General features: G+C 50.6%; 1 protein-coding gene across 1 annotated transcript; it reads right to left on the bottom strand.

The window, feature by feature from the left end:
* Positions 1–946: 946 nt before the first annotated feature.
* AGMAT (agmatinase (putative)) lies at positions 947–20,474 on the bottom strand. Its single transcript, XM_078611304.1, has 7 exons — positions 19,848–20,474; positions 15,225–15,427; positions 7,433–7,481; positions 6,454–6,649; positions 5,565–5,744; positions 3,224–3,308; positions 947–2,986 (listed from the first exon to the last, which is right to left on the bottom strand). Exons 1-7 carry the CDS (start codon positions 20,153–20,155, stop codon positions 2,874–2,876), a joined length of 1,134 nt encoding a protein of 377 aa, XP_078467430.1. The 5' UTR covers positions 20,156–20,474; the 3' UTR covers positions 947–2,873.
* Between the last annotated feature and the right edge of the window lie 881 nt (positions 20,475–21,355).

The following is a 21,355-nucleotide window of genomic DNA, read 5'->3' as shown; positions in this document are numbered from 1 at the left end:
CTCTGCAACAACCAGCCTTGCACACTATCATAAGTAATGCCACTCCTTTTATATCCAGGAGAGCCCAAACCTCACCTCTTTGGTTTGGCCAGTTCCCTTCAGATACCCAGCCAGGTGTCTCATTGCCAGAGAAGGTGGCTCGCAATAGGAAGTGAGTGAAAATCCTGTATGGGGTTGATTCAGCCCATCATCCCTCGAGATTCAATAACACGAGTTCCACTTTGTGGGGAAGTCAATGATGGTTGTCCTCTGGATAAATTCGCCCCCGTCATAGGAATATGGAATTCCCACAACTGGATTAGAGCTATAAGCAGGAGATGAGCACCACCTCAATGCTCAGGTGAACAGAAAGCCATTGACTGACTTTTTGAGGAACGTTTTGCATGTACAAAAAGGCTGGAGTACCCAGTGAAATGCCACCATGTGTAACCAAGGGATACCACTCAAAGATTCATGCAGAAGGGCTCATGAACCCACTTGCTGCACTGCAATCTCTAAGCAACTTCGCAGCCTCGTGGGCTTGTGAGTTTCACATTTTGCGCGATCCGCCAACCCTTGCTTCCGTCCAGAGTGCTCGATCCCAGGCACGCGCCCGTGGAACCCTGCCGGGTGCGGCCACAGCTGACGCTCGGGCGGTGCTATGTAGACTCCCGCTTCGGCTGAGCAGACGTGGGGACCGGGCTGTCGGCGTTATTTGAGCCGTGGGTCCCCACAGCCAGCTCCACGTTGGCTTTCGCATCGAACCGGGGCCATGGAAGCCCCCCCCCCCACGCGTTCATGCTGATACCCACCCGGGGCGGCGGCGCAAGTCTGTTGCTGGATATTGTGATGGTGCTAGTGATGGCAGTGGTGGTGATTGTGGTGGAAGCAATGTGGGTTTTTCTTGCAAAACTACATCTATTACAACGACCACATCACTGAAAGGAGTAAACACGGGACACGCATGCTCATTATAGCGAATCTCACGATTTAATGAGTTAATTATCTCATTACTGGACATCTGTGAAAAAGAGCTTTATTTCTTATCGGGCTTCTCCAAAATTAATTAAGATTCTGATGAAGATCACAGTTAATGATTATATTTAATGCACAACAGACCTGGGAGGTGGGTCAATTGTTCGATACATTCACCACTGCATCTGCAGAAAGTTAGGAATTGAACCCTGTAACTCTGGAGCGATTTGTGGGTAAATAAAGCCACACGCAATGTCAACCTCATCGCGCTATGGGTGACGCAAAGATTCCATTTAGATCTCTGGCAGAGCAGTGTAACCCTTTGTGTTTGAAAACGGCCCTGGAAGCAGACATCAAGGAGCTACCTCTGAGATCCCTTCCGAGATGCCCTCCACACTTAGTGGCGGCACTTTCCCACCTGTTCCGCCCCCGAGAGTCATATTCATCGCATGCCGGTTAACCTGTATTATGGGTGCCGGTTAAACTGGAATTTTGCCAAAATGTATGTTTTTTTTGGTAGTCCTGGTGACCGGATGAGACTATCATCAACTCGCTACGCTTGAGAACCTGGATTCAAACCCAGGATCTCAGCAGTACCGGCTCAGTGCCCTGACCTAATAGCCACCCGGCCACCGCATTGGAATGTTAAAGATTTAAGAATGTGTATATTTTTTAATGCCAAATTAAAAAAATGTATACTTAAAATCTTCTGTCTCCAGCATTCACAGCGTGTGAACCTGATACGCGGTCATTTCAAACATTCATGACGATCACAGCCTTTGTGTCTACATCATCCAGCTCATTGCTTGTTTGAGATTCGTAATCATCTCTTATCAGTAATAACGTTCTATTCTTTGTGATTTCGCGGTGGCAGAGGGGCATAAGCACAGAAAGCAAGGGCTCGACATGTTCCTTAATAGCACTGCCGTAAAGAGAAAACTATAAACATACACAGTACTTGGCAAAGGCACTTCTTCATAGCAGATGGTGAAAATGGGCCACTCCTTTTTATATATATGCGTGCATGTTTTATGGGCAGTGTTAATGACGAACGTGTTGAAATTTGGATAACAACAACAACCCTGCCAACGACTCACGCGCGTGACCGGCTGCGGGATCAACGTGACCTCCAGAGCGGGCGGCCACGCGCAGCCTCCTCGGTGTGACCTGGGGCTCCATTCCCTGGGCGACGTGTCGCGTGTCCAACAACCACCAGTGGGCGCCCCCTCCGGATTCGTCATGGCCCCGCTGCGCCGGTCCCCTCTCAAATAACGAGCTGAATCAGCGACCCTGGGCGGTAAACCACAAGTCTGCCACGATGGCAGCGGAGCGTGGTGTGCGGTCGGGGACCGCCTGCTCGCCAGAGCCGCCTACTGGCAGCCAGCGGCGCTCGCTGGCCCGCCCGCCCGCACGGCGATGGTAACTCTGGCCCCTGCCAAGTTGACCGACCTGCAGCACCCTACATTGGTTGTCATTATGGTTACATTCAATGGCGTACGCTGCATTTCCCCGGGTCTGGAAACGCGGTGAAAGAGCGAACGACACGTGGCTCATTTACAAGTCCCCTCTCGCGTAGGCACGAGCAGAGGCCGGAACGTGCGGCTACAAGCAAAGCACGACGCCTACCGAGGTCTGAGTCATGGGCACAATTTTCGCCCGTGAGTTTACTAAATGTCATAATCAGCCATGGTCAGTTAACATCTGGATGAAGACCTCCCCTGAGCCAATCAAAGCATTCCGGCCTTCACACTAATCTGTGTGTAACTGTACATTTAGGCCATCTCACTAGAGGGGTGCAGAGCGAGCTCAGAGGTGCTCTGTGTGTGGGACATCCCAGGGGAGTTGGTGCTGGTGGACGCGGGCCACACACGCGTGAGCTCGCGAGAGACCCTGGCCCCTGCGGCCGCCGTGCGAGGCCGCTACTCGTGCGTGACGCTGCCCCCGCCGCTGCTCTGCTCGCAGCGGTACTTCACTCCCGGCAGGACGCACAGCATCTCGAACAGCAGGTTGGCCGCCAACAGGGCCGTGTTGCCTACGCGCGCACGCAGGAGCCCCCGCGTAGCCGTTAACGCACGGTCGGGGCAGGCGCTGTTCGTGAAGGTCGGCGCGGCCGCACGTTGGGGTGTTTGGCCAATGCCACGCCTGGCCACCTTGAACTCCCCGTATGCACACACTCCCACAGACTCGCACTGATGGAGCGCTACAGCTGCCCTATGTGAGGCTGCCCCGTGCGCTGCTGCCGCTGCGCGTGGGGAACGTGGGAACTCACCTGTGGTGTCGTAGGGAGGCGACACCTCCACCAGGTCACAGCCCACGAGGTTGAGGCCCCTGCAGCCACGGATGATCTCCAGACCCTGGAGGCGACACGGTGAGCACCCCACACACATTTTCCTCATTTTCATCTTTATTGCGCTGTCATGTCACATAATTAATTTTGAAATCTGGCAGAGCAGTGCCTTCATGTTAGGGAATGGTCTACAGAAGTGAATTTCAGAGCTATCTGCAAGTCATACAATAGGGGGCAGCACCTTCCCACCCAGTCGGCTAAAAAGGTAAAGTCCAACGCATGAAACTAAGTTGAGGATTCAATTCCAACAGCTGGAATTGGGCCAAATTACAGGGAAAAATAATTAAATGTCATCCTTTTTTGTTTGTTCGTACAATCATTGGTGACCTGCCGGAGGCCATCAACTCACTCCACTTGGGGACCTCGTGTGATGCCAGGCGGCCGAATCCTCCATTCGGATCCAGAATCTCAGCAGTGCCAGTTGAGTGCTCTGACCTGTATGCACGTTGGACTTCTTTCGCACCGCAAGTAGCCAACCGTGATCATCAGAGGTGTGGGACCTCTGGGCCATTTGGCCGTCTGCGTGCAGGAATGTGCGTAACTGACGAATCGGTGCATCGTGACGCACCTGGAGCGCAGTGTTCAGTTCACAATTCACCTCCGTGCTGCCACCGTGAATCTCTGGAGTGTCGCGATTGAGGGTCAAGGAACTGATTCAAGAATTCACTGCTCTGTGTGTGTCTTGCTTGCACCGTCACGTTGATATCATCTGTGTTACTTTTCTCTGCTCTCACACTGCGTGTCTAAAACCAGTCCAGAGTCTGCTTGTAATCAATCAATGCTGCTGATATTATGCTTTACCAGAAGGCCACGGGGCAGATTGGTTGTGTCAAAAATAAAAATGGTTATATGGAGGAATAGATGTGTGAAAGAAGTGTATTGTCTGCTTATCAAGTTTGTTGAGAGAGTTACTCTTGCGCTAGTTTACTGAGGACAGCCTCACGGAGTCCAATGACTGTTTTCAGGAGGGTCCTGCCAAAGTTTCCCAGTAGAAGGCGGTGATCACTTTGTAGATTCCAAATGAGTAATTTGTGATTAATTTGAAATTTAGCATATTTGGGCCATGACACTGACACACATACACGAGTTGCTAAATAGTAGTAAGCCGATATCCCCGGCCACCCGTTGCAAATCTCCGTGTGTCTCATGAAGTCACGGAGATATATCGCCGTTTGTGCGACGCTGCACTGGTGCTGCCCTCTCGACTCCTCGTCGGGGTCGTCTGGGGTTTTGATGACTCACGGTGGTTCTGAAGGCGGTGCCCTGGACGTGCAAAGCCGACTGCCGGTTCCGCTCGAATGGCCGGTTGCAAAAATCACGTCTAGGGCAGTTTCCCTCAAGACTGTAATTCAAAGTAGTGCATGTTAAGGGAGGAACCCGAAAAGTTTTGTGTAAACACCATTGCAGTTGACATACAACGCAGGGTGCTTGATGTGGAAGCTGCTCCTTGACCGGTCACCCTCTCCACTGGTGGCTCCTTGACTGTCACTTCCCTACCCTGAGGTTTCGCTACCCAATCCCAAACTAGTCCCGGATCGAATTCGAGATCGCACTCACTGTCTTCAAGGTCCTCGCCCCTGCCTACCTCTCACCTCTCACTCTACTCCCCTCCATGCACTCTCCTGCATCTCCCTCTCATCTCACTCACCTCACCCCCTCTCATGCCACTCAACTACCATCCACGCACTATCCTACATCTTCTGCTCATCCCACTCAACGCTCCTCCACACACTCTTCTACGTCGCCCCTCTCATCTCATTCTACTCCCCTTCACGCACACTCTCTGCCCCAGCAACCAAGGCTTTCTGTCAAAGTCCGCAGTCAACCTATGGTCAGTGGGAGGTCGCTCATTATCCATTGCTGCCTCCGGGTCTGGAACTCCCTTCCCCCAGCCGTCCATGCTGTTAGCTCCCTGCACCTGTTGAACTCGAGGCGTAAAACCTTCATTTTCTCCTCTGCTGCTCTTTCTATAAAATAAACATACCCACACTTTCAGGACAGCGCCATACTATGCGCTAGCAATTAGACGCCGCTGCGTAAATCAATACTGTACTGCGTCTCTGCCGGCGATTCTCAACCCTGTGGCTCCTGTGGCCGGGCATTCCGTGCCGGGTGATGATAGCCTGAGCGACGCCTCCACATGCTGGCTCCCTCACTGGCGCTTCCCCGGCCGTGCCGGGCGTCTCGATAAGTTGCGCCATCACCATCCCCCACTCCTCCCGCCCAGCCGTGTCCCGGTGCCTGTGCTGTCGACGGGGCCCACCTGCGAGGGCGTGAGGCCGGCGGTCTCGGGGGTGCCGGTGCCCGGCGCGTACGCCGGGTCGAGCGAGTCGATGTCGTAGGAGAGGTAGACGGGACCTGAGCCCATCTGCTGGGTGACCTCCTTCATGAGTGGAGCGAGCGACTTGAACCAGCACTGCTCGGCCTGCACCACGCGAAAACCCTGCAGCCGGCGTGCACATGGGAACACACGCACACAAACACACTAAGATCCCCCGTACAGCCTTAATAGACTGTTGGGGCGAGCGCCTATGAAGGCTCGCATGGAACACGCGGGGGTGGGTGGTTGACCGTCACCACGCCCGACCGCCTTTGTCTCCCCAGTGACGATGTTTACACATCGTACCAGGATCGGTTCAAATATTCGTCACTAGTCTTGTCCGTGAGTGGGAATCAAACTCGGACGGCTGAGTTCGTAGCAGGGCGCGCTAACCGCGACACCACCACTCCCCGTAAACACATACACAAACACACATATAAACCAGCCTCGCTATCCACAACTTCGAATGCCCTGACACTCCCAGGGCTATATTTGAGTGAAAACCCATACGTGTTGGGAAGTCATTACTGGTTATTCTATGATTGGACTTTTCCCTTCATAAACACGCAGAATTTCCACTGCTGGCTCTGGGCTCTAAACAGAAGTGCAGCACCGCTTCAATGCCCATTCGAGCGGCAACTCACTTGGACTTTTTTAACCAATCATCGGTGCTAGGGCCAAGACCATCAACTCGACGGTTCAATCACGGGGGCGGCCACGAAGCCTGGGACCTCGGTGGTGTTGGCTCAGTTCCCCCGACACGGGCATTATGAATTCCCCAAGCGGCCACCTCAACCGCCTCCCGACCCGACAGTGCTTGCCGCTGCCGCACCTGCTGGCGGCCCCAGTTGTAGTCGTCGGGCGAGTACCCCGACCCGCGCAGGCCGATCTGCACCACGCGCTTACAGTCCAGCAGCCCCTCCTCCACGCAGCGGCGGAACGGCGTCCCGTGCGCTACCTTCTCCCCCAGCATGAGGTCGTTGGTGTCGGCGTGGGCGTCCACGTGGATGAGTCCCACCGGGCCGTACCTGCAGCGCACGCCGCCCCATGACTACCGACACCGCACCGCAACTACCAATACCGCCACATCACTCCCAACATTGTCCCGTGACTACCAACACATCTATGTCACTCTCAACACCGTCCCGCGACGACCAATGCCACATCTCACTCCAACACCGACACGTGACTACCAACACAACTATGTACTCTCAACACCGCTCTGTGACTACCAACGCCGCACCTCACTCCCAACACCGCCACGTTACTAGAACACTATCACATCACTACCACCTTGAGGTCACCACTCACTCACAGCAAACTGTCCCTAGAGTTTGAGCATCAGGTCAGCACTAGCGAAAACCTCGGTTTTTCATCATCATCAGCAATCCATCTCAGAGCACATGCAAAACAGATTAACAAGTCAACTAACCCATGGGTCTATAAATAAATAAAACGGCGACACATTGTTATACAAAGAAACACACAAACGCATACCGTGCCGCAACATTAACATTGACAACCCGACTATTTCCTCGTGCAGTGCACATTAGCCATTGTTTCCAGCTGATTTGAAAAAGATTAGTCTCCAGTCTGCTAAGAAAATGACCAAAGCTCGTCAATGCAAATGATATGGCCTGGCTGCCCATGACGTAACTCCTGCGCCGTGCCAGTCGTGCCGGCGTCGGTGCGAGGCACCAGGCCTGGTCGTCTACTTCACCGTGTGCTTTGTTCGGTGAGTATGTATGCACGGACCTGAAGACCCACCGCTACCGAGAGATCTGTGAGCCAAAGTGCAAGCGAAGCCTTACTGCTTAGCGAAGGCCTGCAGGATGGGGTATGTGATGGTGTGGTCGCCCCCTGCATACACGGATGGACAGACGGATGGACGGACGAGGGCACAGATGAAAGTGTCACGCGGCGCGCACGGTGCAGATTAAAATTCCAACCGCCGCCATTCACAAGGGAGATGATGCATTCCGCACAACCGCACCCAATTCTCACACAGATTAAACAAAGCATGAGAACAATGCATAGGGATTACCCGCAGGGTGTCCGGTAAAAGTGATTCTGATGGGTGTGGCGGACAGCAGTTGTGAAATATGCCACATGATCTGTCCTTGCAATTTTAACTTTTTATAGCCCAGTCAGATGTCACTGCAGGGTATAATTCGGCATTGTGCACAGTTCACAATTACGCAACAAGCGGCGAGTGTGCTCCCGCTGGAGCGAGTCACTGACCGCTTGTCCTGGAAGTGGTGGGCATACCCACACTTTACCCCACCCCACACGACCTGCTGATAAACATACACACATTTATGTGTGTGGCAAACCGGTAATAAGGCTTTTACCGGTTTCTTTAATTCGGTTACCAGTTATGCAATTTTTTTTACGATTATCACAGCCCTTGTTCATCGTCAAACAAATTATTTGGTGACGCTGCTGTAATGGCAGCAGGGTACGAGCGCAAATAACAAAACAACTCAACACTGGTCAAAAACGCTGTGTCCTTAAAAGAAAAAGTATATGATAGGCGACATTTCAGGAAATGGGCCTTCTTCACGGCACATCGAGTGGACAGTGACTCTACCTCTCTCGCCTGTCCTTGTACTGCCAAGAAGGAACATTGCCAGACACGTCACCCATTATACACATTTCATTCGAAGGTCACGCACTGCGGTATTGATGAACGTGTTGCGTTTCCGTGTTCATTGTACTGCTCTGGATGTGTTTCCATCTTTTCATGTAACATTTCAGAACACAAACGCGCACTACTTCATAAAAGGAATGTGATCGTAGGCGGTGATAATCAAATTGTTGTTTGGCGATGGTGCATTGGCAGTCTCGCAAGATTTGTAAGCATGTAAAAAAACCAGCTTTGAACGGCGGGGGCCATACAGCAGAACTATAGGCTTTGAACAAGGTGTGTAGATGGACGCATTGTCAACGCCAACTTGCATGAAGCAGTGCACACCCTGAATGGTTGCAGAAACTGTGGAGGAACACAGCTATCCAGATCAAGCAGGAAGTGCTCAGATACTTTTATCTTTAGCTCCAGCTTTAGCCAGATTGAGACAAGAAACAAAATCTCGATTCAGATCTCTTGAAGAGCAGTGCAACCCCTCGTCTTTGACATCGGCCCACAGAAGCGGATACCACAGAGCTACGTCTGAGATCCCTTCAAGCCACTTTCGGTCAAAAGAATGAGGGGCAGCAATTAACCACCTGCCTTGCCACGAAGAGCAATGTTTGATGCATTACGATCAATTCTCAGAGCTGGAATTTAGCCAAAGTAAGTGGAAACCAAAATGTTAGGTCACTGTTTTTTTCGCAGTGATCGGTGCCCGGACTGAGGCCATCTTGAGAACCCGGTTAAATCACAGACGTCCGCCTGAATTCGAACCCACAATCTCTGACCTGCTAGCCACCCAGCTGCCTCCTGTAACAGGAGATTTTGAGAATTCCTCTCACGGGGAGAGATGTGAGCCTCACCAGACTCCACGAGCCACGAGGCCGTCCAATGGCTCATCCCACCACGTCCCTCACCTCACTTCCCTCTGCTCCAGGAGCCAAGGTCAACTCTCAACACCTACTCCTTCTACTCCTCTGATAACGCTCCAATCACCGGGGGGGGTCTCTGCTCCTCTGCTCAGCCCGCAGTCTGGAACTGTCTCTCTCGGACAGCTGCCCACTGAGGACGACGCATCCTGCTTAAGTTCAGATTCAAGATTTTCCTCCTCTCCTCCACTAGCAATTCACTTTCCTCTCCACCCTCAGTGTTATCCCATTTGCAGGACTGGGATCTCTCGGCCCCCTTGTAGCCCAGCGGGATTACTAGTTTCAAAGATAAGTGACCCACCCACCCTTGCCACCAGAATTCTGGATCACAGCTATAATGAGTGTGGTGGTAAGCTAAGTGCTGGTGAGAAGTTGTGTGCTATTGAGATGTGCAGAGTGTTGGTGAGGCCAGGGGTGTGCTGGTGAGGTGCACAGCTCCGTGTTGGTCTGGCAGGGAGCTGTTGTTCTTTTGTCGGTATGGACAGAAGGGCCAGGTGAATGTTGCAACATCCAACATGCGAAATGTGGCTGAGCCGCGCTGTCTGGCTGGGTGTGGTGCTCGGCGGAGCAATCATCGTTCCTAGGTTAGCAAGACCGACGTCACCCTGCGAAATACACCTTTTGTTGCTGCTTGTTCACCAAAGCCAGCTAAGCTTGTAAGGAGGCACCGTTGAAACACTACATCTCTTACACAATCTGCGACAACGGCTCAGCGAATGCGGCTCAGTTACATGAAACGTCATTGCTGCAGATTCTGAGGGCAAAGAATTTAGTGCATTGTAGGCTGTGAACAATGAGTTCTCGATACGATTGTAATAAGGGACTCGATCCTGGGTCTGTCTCCGTTGTCCTTTATTCGGGCTCTTATACTTTTCCCACACGGCCCTCGCTCAGAGCTCTCCCCTTGGCAGCTCCATAGCTGCCCTCGCTCCCGTAGCCTCCACACCTCTGCAGCTCCGCTGCAGATCCCCTGTGCAGTCCTCCAGCTGCCCTCACTGCAGCTCCACCGCTGCCCTCACTGCAGCTCCACCGCTGCCCGTCGTTCCTCCGTGCTTGGTCACCGCTGGCCGACGGTGCCAAGTCTTACTCTCCGTGTGTGGCGATCTCGCCACTCCTCGACCTCCGCCCTGCGTGGCCTCACTCTAACTCTATCTCCCACACTCTCTCGTCTCTTCCGGTATCTCTCCCTTAAGACCTCACCCCTCTCTCACACGTGACCTAACTCCTCCCCCCCATGACGTCATATCCGCGAAGCCGTTTATGCCCGCATTACACAATTATCGTGCGGTGTAGATTTATAAATTTGTCCCGAGCTGGAGACTCGTGTTAAATTTAACAGGAGATTAGGGTATACAATGCACGTTACTGTGGTGCGGTGTTCTGTAAATAGATGTCCTAGCTGCCCGTTTCCTACACCACCAGGGACGTGACGAATGAATGAGCGTACAGTGTCTTGTAAAACAACTACGTTTCTATGTCTATACGTTTCTCTCTCTGTGCCTCTGTTTTCTCTCTCCTTGTCTCTTCCTAATTATATCCCTGTTTCTATGTGTTGGTCTCTATGTCTGACTGTCTGTGTCTCCAATTTCGTCTATGTATCTGTCTTCCTAAATGTATCTCTGTGTCTGTCTCTTCGTACTTAATCTGTTTCTGCTTGTGTGTCTCTCCATGTCTCAGTATTTCTGTCCCAATGTCTTTGTGCACAAATATCTCTCCCTCTGTCTCTGTATTGCGTCTCTCTGTCACGTGTCTGCACCGTGCCACGCTCAGCTTGGAGACAGCTCTGACTCTACCGTCTCATTCAACATTGCGCCGTGGTGGGGCATCGCGGGGTGCCACTCGCTGACTGTACGCAGGCAGCGCACAGATCGCTACGCTAGACCTGGATGTTGCTACAACATCCAGGTCTAGTTTCTGCAGTTAATTGCAACTAACGTACGATGTTAAACCTCACACACTGGTGAATATTTTTTTTTCATCGCTATGTTTTAATTTTTTTTTTAATCTCCTAAATGGGAAAGAACTTCAGAGAAATGTATAAAATAAGACATATCTCGGACCATGTTCGTGAACATAAGGCAGATCTGAAACACGGAAGGACCAATACCTCGGTTGTGGCTGATCATTGTTTTAATGCGGTGGGCTCACACGAAATAGATTTCTCTAAGATGAAGGTACTTTGCAAACCCACTGCCTATCAACAAAGATTCGTTCATGATACCATCCATATATACAGACATAGACACAATTTCAACCGAGAACATGGGTACAAGCTTAGCAATCATTGGAAGGACGTTATCAACCAGTTTAAGTCATAACTGGCTGTGATGTTTCCATCCTGCCACCTTCCAATGTTAGTTGTTATTTTCGGCTCTCTGGGTTTACATTAACAGGTTAAATTTGTCACACAGCCACTTTCGCACGCCCACCTACAGGTGGCGGCGGCTCTGCGATCTCCCATTAACATGCTAATCTCTCACATTAACACGCTAATCTCTCACATTAACATGCTAATCTCTCACATTAACACGCTAATCTCTCACATTAACACGCTAATCTCTCACATTAACACGCTAATCTCTCACATTAGCACGCTAATCTCTCACATTAACACGCTAATCTCTCACATTAACACGCCAATCGCTCACATTAACACGCTAATCTCTCACATTAGCATGCTAATCTCTCACATTAACACGCTAATCTCTCACATTAACACGCTAATATCTCACATTAACACGCTAATCTCTCACATTAACATGATAATCTCTCACATTAACATGCTAATCTCTCACATTAACACGCTAATCTCTCACATTAACATGCTAATCTCTCACATTAACATGCTAATCTCTCACATTAACATGCTAATCTCTCACATTAACACGCTAATCTCTCACATTAACATGCTAATCTCTCATTAACATGCTAATCTCTCACATTAACATGCTAATCTCTCCCATTAACATAGCACCTCAGCGCGCTTGCCGTGGAGGCCGCTCAAAGATCTTACATTTACACTAGCAGGAAGTACCCGGCGTTGCCCGGGTTTTAAAAATATTTCAAAACTACTCTTAATAATGTAACTGCAGTGCGTACAGACTGTGGTGGTACCTGCTTTCACTGCAGCAGTGCATACTGTGGTGGTACCTGCTATGATTACAGCAGTACATGTTGACTCTATAGCAGTATTTATGGACTTTATAGCACAAAGTACTCACCTGTCAGAGTGGCGTGGTGAGGCCTAGTCCCGTGCAGAGCCTCCGGCCTCGCCTAGATTACCCAGCCGGCCAAGGTGTCACCTTGGCAGGCTGGGGTTGGGCTGCTACCCCTGCCCCCCTCCCCCAGCCACGATCTCCTCGGCCGCTCTGCAGTAATAAATAATAAGTATAACCCGTAAAAACAAAGTTTTTCACTATAAATTCTGTATATGCGTGGCAGCGAACTTAATAGAAAGGATTTAAAAATATATTCGCCTGTGAAGGACGCGGGGATCGATACCGCGACCTTTGGCATGGGAAGCGAGGGCGCTACCAACTGCGCTACTCCGCCACGCCCTCGATGAACGGGCCAATCGCAGCGCTAGGAAAACCAAACGGACCAATCGTGTCTCGCAAATCCCTCAGATTTCGTCCAATGAAACTGCGTATGGTCCGGCGACACAGACACACACAGACAGACAGACAGATTTGCGATTTTATATATATAGATGCTCGTTTTTTACCCAGCAGCCCTCTGATTGGTGGAAACCCACCACGAGCGCCGCCGTGGCCCACCACTCACATTAACATCAGCTGCCCCGCCCACCACTCACATTAACATCAGCTGCCCCGCCCACCACTCACATTAACATCAGCTGCCCCGCCCACCACTCACATTAACATCAGATGCCCCGCCCAACACTCACATTAACATCAGCTGCCCCGCCCACCACTCACATTAACATCAGCTACCCCGCCCATGCTGCTGACACTTGGGCTACGCCCATCTTAAACCTTTATAAACAGTTTGCCTTTCGAGGCAAACCCCCTTTTCCTGATGACGACCGCTTGTGTTGCGATCGAAACGTCGTAGTTTTTTGTTATTTTCTTTGAACCTATCTACGTGACTTTACAGAAAGACCCAAAGAATATGTAAAAAGGAATTTTCATTCAAAGTGGCCCGGTGGCTAATACTGCGTTCGGGCACGGAGCCAGCCCCAGATGGTCCGAGTCCAATTACCAGTAGCCACACAAAAAACACTGTCCCATTAGGTTTGGTTTAAACGTTTCCTTCAGTATGGCATTTTAAAAGCAACGGACACCTTGTTAACTGCTGGCACAGGCAAACATTTCAAACAGTCGATTCAAGGATATAATGTGTAGAAAAGTAGAAAGAAACGGAAAAGGGAAGAGATGGCGGGATAGAAGTCCCCAAGATAGACAAAAAGGAGGGTACGGCTCAATATGAGCAGCAGGAATACATAAGCAGAGCCTAGTAGGATGGGGAGAAAGGAATGACCTGGCTAAGATGTTGGGTATGAGAGGGTGAAGCTGATGAGATGAGAGGAGAGGGAAAAACAAAGAGAGAAGGGGAGTGCAGAAGGGGGTTCGCGACGGAGGAGCAGCATCTGTTTTCACAACAGACGAGAGAAGATCAGAGTGGCAGTGGCCACACAAAAGTCACGCAATTTACGGGAGGCTTTGGCGGATTTAGATGTAGAGATATTTGTTTGAGTTGGCTTATTTTGGAGCTGGATCAATAGGACAATGGCTTTTTGAGGACTTTATTTGACCATTGTAAATAGCCCGAGATGCTCTGCTTGAAGAGTGTGATGTAAAAGCAAACGGCGCCTTGTTGAACATCTCTACTCGCACACAGCCCGGCTGTCTTAGTGACGTTAAGGCCGTGTAAATACGACCACGGGTGCCAATGAGTGCAAAGCATCAGCGGATTTTATGTTGAATTGTGAGCTCAGTTAATTTTGAGTCCACATTCTAACCACGTCCCATGTGCCCAGAGCCTGACTGCGGGGCTTACGACAACACTGATGAAAAAATATACGTATTTATATTTAAAACATAGAAAATCGGTGTGCAAATATGCGCTCGCAACTGTGATATTTCACCTTGCTCACAAGTAAAGAGCAAAAAGCACGAAACGACTGCTTGACAGAGCTTACAACGAACACATTTTCCACTGTGGATTACGATCTCTGCTGGCCTCACTTGACATGGTGCTTTGTAATAATTCCATGTGGCGCATGCCCTCTTGGTACATGTGATGCCAAACCCATAGCACCGCTTGCCAAATTCCATACTGACGCACTGGATTCCCTGCCCATCAGTGTGACGGCTGGGGAAATGCTATCACGACAAACACAGACGGCAACTACCCAGGTGGCTAGGAGCCCATCAGCTGGGGAACGTGCCACATGAGAAGCCCAGTCCAATGGAGCGAGATGGGGTGAGAGGGGCGAGGGATGTCAACCTATGGGTTATCCCTGGAACCCACCCACATCATGATTTAACACCCGACGTTACCCTGTAGTCCAGCGCGAGCGAGAGGGTTGGTAACAGCCACTGGTACTAAACCAGTGGTACCACTGATGAGTGACACTGTGACTCACTCCTAACCCACACGAACGAGGCAATCTTCCAATTATCCTTACCCTAACCATCCAGCCTTGAGTACTAGCCAATTGGTACCAGTCTTGGTTGTGGGGTACCCTTTTATAAACCACAATGAAGCCAAAGTTATAATGGGAGTTTACGTTCGCCGCAGTCACCCTCTGCTACGTCCCACACCGTGCAAAGGTTGTACGGCATTGAATAGCCGGTGAGCAAACTGAGGCTAGTACGGGTGAGCAAGCCGAGGCTCCCAGCCTGCTGGTTGGGGAAGGTATTTACAGAAAGTGAGTTTCTGACCTCCCTATGTGGACTCTCTCTGGGTATCATGGTGACCTGCTACATGTTAAATACCGATTAAGGTAACCTGGGCATAACTTTCGAATCATTCTCTGGGCAGGTGAGAGGGTAAGGAGGGTGGTGCAAGGGAGGGGCTAACCAAGGGTGAGGGGCCGGCAGCCCCCGGAGATGATGGTGGAGTAGGCGTCCCTGATGAGCTGCACGTTCTTCTGTTGGTTGTACAGGTTGATGTAGATGTCCCCGATGTCGGCTACGGCCAGCGACTCGAAGGGCGCGGCGTGCGTGTAGTTGTTGTACGGACGGACCATCACCGACTCGCTCCGGATTTGACGCGGCCCAAACCTGGTGGGACGATGACAAAATACGCGAACGTCACCCCCCCCCGCCGTTAGGCCACCCACGTGAAAAAACATCATTAATTACTTGACATCGTGCCACAAGAATAAACTGAGGTAACGACACAATGAAGAGGTGCAATTGAGTAGAGCAGCGTCAGCAGCACACACGGACCCTCCCGCTCACATCATCCCATCGCACACGACGAGGTGAATCGTGGACAAGGCGACAAGGAGCGACCTCGGAGGTCTGCTGGGTTTGTGTCTACCGCGTTACCGCGAGCAGGCTGGTCACAACGCAAGAGCAAAATATCGCGGATAAAATGAAGCTTCTCCACTGGGACTCTCTCGTCTGTGAACCAGTTTACAGACATACTCCCCCCAAGCCCTCAGCATTCGACCTGACAGCCACTGGGACTCTGGATGTTTCTGTACGACACAAAGTGCCAGAGTCGCTATTCTTGGTGATGGAGACTTTTGCACATTTTCACTAAAAAGTGACAAAAGTCTCCAGTTCATGAAGACGAGAATCTGGCCTTACACAGGCAGTTTTTGTAAGATTTATATTTGCAGTATTATTTAAAATTCTACAGGGGCTCTCTGTGACAGCCCTTCTACCAGCAGTAGCATGAGCAAGTAATTGTAGGGCTGCACTTTTACCTGTAAAAAAATCTAATTAAGTACTCTTAGTTTCAACGACAATTTTGACAACTTTTTTTTACTTGTTGAATAATCTTTATACCTTTGCCAATCTACTGCTGGATTAAAGGTCTTCCTACACCGTATCAGTTAAGGGGGTTTATTTGGCCATTCTTTACCACGGTGATCAATGCCGGTTTATGAAAGGGGGGAGGGGGCCCAGGGCCGGTTTAGATTTCACTCGCCGCTCGCTCAAGTGAGCTTTGGTCAGCAATCAAATGCAGGTCGCCAGGTTCATAGAGCAGTACGCTCAAAAGTAGGCCTTTATGCTGCTATTCACGTTTGTTGCCATCCCACAGTTGGAGTTTACACGTTTGACTGATCATTGATAGAAACACGACTTGCAAACATTGTCCTCGCTTGTATGCAGAAGGTGAAATGCAGCCTTTGTGATGCAGCCAACATCTCCAACTGCCATTCACTGCAAAAGACCTTTGGCCCACGCTCCCTGTCAATTAGGATTGTCAACATTCTTTCATCAGAGCTCACACGCGTGCAGTGAGCTATATCTAAGCGGTGTATGGGTCACTTGCAGCCTTCAGTTAGAAAAAGAACCTGAAACATACAACAAATACGAGATCAATCTTCGGCATGAGTCTTGACACCTAGGCTTGTGCACTTGAACAGTAGTTTTGCTTGACATTACATTAGGGCACACACGGACACGCTTGGCAAACACAGCGTTGACAAGCAGTCTATTTTCTTGGTTCTTTCGGTAAAGTCACGTAGAAGGAAAATAATAAAATAATAAAAATAAAACATAATAAAATAATTCTCACGACGTTTCGGCCACAACACAAGCAGCCGTCTTCAGGTGGAGAACAGGTCTGTCGAGAAGGCAGAGTCTCAATGGCACGCCTCAGGCTTGGAGCGACTATTTATGCTGGGATGGAGGGGCGAAGAGCGTCTTGACAAAATAATTTGCATATCAAGAGTAATTTAGCATATTTATGGGAAATGCAGATATGCGATTAGTACTACTTGTGAAATGCGTAGGTTTGGCGAGGGGTTTAAAGTCATTGTGCCCATGCATTATGCAGGATTAGCAGTATCAAAGGGAGGGAGTAAGGTTAGAATTAATAAAGGGAAGGAATGTTAATAATATGGCGCACAGCAACTAATATGCTTATAGACTATACATTGTAATATTACACTATGTATTATTCTACCCAACCAACTGTATACCACACTGCTATATATTCACTATAAAATTACGATACTATATATTATCTTATACATTGTATTAAACATTACACTTTAATACTATTTATTATTATACAATATGCTATACACTATACCATTGACCGTCGCGTAAAAGTACTAAGAGGAAGCAACGAAATATGTCAATGGGAGAGTGGTGGTAGGAAGCTTGCAGCGGAGCAAAGAATCCATTCCCTGCGGAGTACATATCAAGAGGAATTTAGCATATTTATGGGAAATGCAGATATGCGATTAGTACTACTTGTGAAATGCGTAGGAGCTTCCTCTTAGTACTTTCACCCAACGGTCAATGGTATAGTGTATAGCATATTGTATAATAATAAATAGTATTAAAGTGTAATGTTCTCCACCTGAATACGGCTGCTTGCGTTGTGGCCGAAACGTCGTGAGAATTATTTTATTATGTTTTATTTTTATTATTTTATTAATTTCCTTCTACGTGACTTTACCGAAAGAACCAAGAAGATGAATCCCTGCAGTCACGAAAGCTTTAAATCGAAATCAGTCTATTAAAAATCCCTGCATCTTGCATAGCGGTGGAACAAGCGACCTTGTCAGTAGCAGACCAACGAGTGCCCCATGGAAAATTAGCATGCGAGGATTCATAAGCATAACTTGCTAAAGCCCTTTAGAACGCTGTGGATTACTGGCATCTGCATTATCAGTGCAGGGCTCTGTGTAGAATCAGCAAACGTGGCCTAAGACTGAAACCGACACGAAGATTTCTCATGCCACCATGGAGATTCGTGGCTTTGGGGGAGAGCCCCCGCAGGTTATTGTGAACTGCACAGCGGCAGCGCGTTCACTGCTTCATGCAGAGAATCACGGTTCGAACCCAGCGGCTGCCCGGATTAATACTGCGGGCACATTTACCGTAAAAAAACACGCCGTGCCGTCTGTTTAACAGCGAACGTTATTCGCAAGAATAGACCATCGTGTGCCAGTGTCATAGTCCTAATTAGTTCAATTACCCGCAGTGGAATGGCTAAACAGTAATCACATGGCTCTAACGCACTTCTTTATTGGATCATTGTGATCGTAGTCCTTCAAAAATTACCCACGATGTACATCAACGTTTCAACTGTCTCTCAAGAATGTTTTTCAATTCGTAGACATACATGCGGCTTTTACTAGTTACTATCCTCTTTGTTAAAGCCTTCAATCATTTCCCGTGGTTAATTTAAACCGATCATGTTAACAGGAATGTCATCAGCCTGCACTCAGAATTTGCATGGGAGGGCCTCGGTGGAAAACACTTTAAAAACTCCACCCCAAAATTATTGGGAAAAAAATCGTAAAACCTGTCAAGCAACTGTAGCGATTACGTCTCTGTGGCAAAGGCGCTTCTGACTCTCAAGAAGGTCGTCAAATCAGGTAATGTCGTAACCGCCGGTGGATTCTTCACTGGCATGTATCAATATTCATGATACTCAGACGGCTATGGACCAGGACGCCCGGAAAGGGCGCATTCTCACAAGGCCTGGAGCTGTAAACAGGGGCAGCAACACAGCACATACCATGCGTGTGTGACGCGTGTGAGCTGTGTGTGTGAGGCGTGTGTGTGAGGTGTTTGTGTGTGAGGTGTGTGTGTGTGAGAGATGTGTGTGTGTGAGGAATGTGTGTGTGTGAGGTGTGTGTGTGAGGCGTGTGTGTGTGTGAGCTGTGTGTGTGTGTGTGAGCTGTGTGTGTGTGTGAGCTGTGTGTGTGTGTGAGACGTGTGTGTGAGGTGTGTGTGTGTGAGGTGTGTGTGTGTGAGGCGTGTGTGTGAGCTGTGTGTGTGTGAGCTGTGTGTGAGACGTGAGCTGTGTGTGAGACGTGTGTGAGGTGTGTGTGAGCTGTGTGTGTGTGAGACGTGTGAGCTGTGTGTGTGTGAGGCGTGTGAGCTGTGTGTGTGTGTGAGACGTGTACTGTGTGTGTGTGAGACGTGTACTGTGTGTGTGTGAGGCGTGTACTGTGTACTGTGTGAGCTGTGTGTGTGAGTCGCGTGAGTTGTGTGTGTGAGACGTGTACTGTGTGAGCTGTGTGTGTGTGAGCTGTGTGTGTGTACGTGTGAGCTGTGTGTGTGTGGCGTGTACTGTGTACGTGTGAGCTGTGTGTGTGTGTACGTGTGAGCTACGCACGGCGAGCAAGAAATGCGACAGACCTCGACTGAGTGACGAGTACCCGGCGCGGCGCGCAAACACCGACACTGGGGAGACGAAGGCGGCTGAGCGCACCACCCACCCACCCCTTGGCGTGCCGCCTTCACCCCCCTTGCAATCTACGCGGATTCTAGATCTGAAGCTTTCGTGACTGCAAGGATTCATACTCTTAGGTTTTTTCGGTAAAGTCACGTGGGTAAAAAAAATAATAGAAATAATATAAATAAAATTCTTATTAATAAAAGTATTATTTTTATTTTATAATTCTATCTACGTGACTTTACCCAAAAACCTAAGAGTACAATCTACACGGAGGTCACGGCGGGGGGTCACGGCGGTGTGGGGGTCGCGAGGTGAGGCCGCCACCTGGCCCCGGGCCGGTTGGAGGTGCCCGTGTCGACGGGCGTCCCCACGAAGCAGGCGTCGAGGCCCGCGCTGCCTTCCCGCACGGGCAGCCGCATCATGGAGGCCACCCCGGCGCAGCGCGCCAGCTCGTTGCCGCTCGGCGGAACGGACAGGCGCCGCTGGGGAGGGGGGGGGCCCGACGAGTGCAGGGCCCGGCGGGCAGCCGCCCCCAGGGCTCGCCGGGACAGGGCCCGGCTCAGCGGGCCCAGCAGGCGGGAGCCGGGAGCGACCCGCGGGCCCCCCCCGAGCAACAACAACGACGACGACATGGGGGCTGCTGCTGCTGCGGCGGACTTCACTCCTCCTCGCTGCGTGTGCGCGGACGCGCGTAGGGAGGGGGTGGTGGTGCGTGTGGTTGTTGACTTGGTGTTGTGGTTGTTAACTTGGTGTTGTGGTTGTTGTGTGACACGGTTGAGTGGCTGTTGGGTTGTGTGGTTGTGTGTGGTGGTTGTTGTGTCGCAGTGGATGTGGTTGTCAAGTTGTTGATCGGCTGTGGCCGTGGCGGTGCGGTTATGCGGCTGTGATTGGGAGGGTGCTGAGTGGGCAGTGCGCGCTCTTGACCGGCTCCGGTTTGACAGCAGAGGTCTCACTCCGAATCAGTCGAGCGGCAATATCTTTTCATCGGTTGCGTAACGCTGCTGTGAGGAAGCTACCTGGTCTGTCACTCGGCACGAAGCTTCAGGTCTTCTCGGCCACAGTCATTCCCTCCCTTCTCTACGCTTGCGAAACGTGGACCCCCCTAATGGAGAATCTTCGCAGCTTAGAAACATTTAGGCTGACCTGCCTACAATCCATCCTGGGTTTAACCAGGCTGGATTGTGTGAGGAGCTCACAAATCCTTGAAAGTCTTATCGGTGAGCTCCTCCGGCAGGCAAGGCTGCGTTGGCTGGGTCATGCAGCCCACATGCCCAGCCACCGCATGCCTAAACAGCTTTTGTTCGGTCGGATCGAAGGGGCTAAACGGGCGCGGCACGGGCTAGAGAAGAGATGGAGTGATGTGGTACAGGAGGACGTGGAGCTGAGTGGACTTGCCGATGACCGGTACCAGCGGTGTCAAGATCGGCCTCTGTGGAGGAGGCTCGTGAAGGACGCTACTGGGCAGTTGGAGGCAGTCGCCCTCCAACAGCAACGGAGGGTGGAGGAGCGACGCTCACAACAACGAGCGGAGCGCCGGGTGGCTAAAGCACAGCAAGTTGGCACAGTAGGGGGCATAGGTGGTGCATCAGCCAATCATTTCAGTCATCTCAGTCAGTCGACCTGTGGCACCTGGGTCTGCCCCGTGACCTCCTGCCAGCAGGCGTTCGACACTTCACGTGGCCTCAAGGTGCACATGGCCTGGCACAAGCGTCGTGGTGACGTCACCGCCACTTAGTGGCGAATTGCGGTTATTGTTATTGAGTGGTCGTGGTGTAGTCGGTGTGGGTGTTGTGAATGACCCTAAATGTCCCTGGTTGATGGAGTCTTACTGT

Source organism: Lampetra planeri, chromosome 36 (assembly GCF_965212315.1).
Source record: "Lampetra planeri chromosome 36, kcLamPlan1.2.h2, whole genome shotgun sequence".
Lineage (NCBI taxonomy): Eukaryota > Metazoa > Chordata > Hyperoartia > Petromyzontiformes > Petromyzontidae > Lampetra > Lampetra planeri.
The sequence above is the reverse complement of the archived record's forward strand: the minus strand, read 5'-3'. Positions and strand labels throughout refer to the sequence as shown.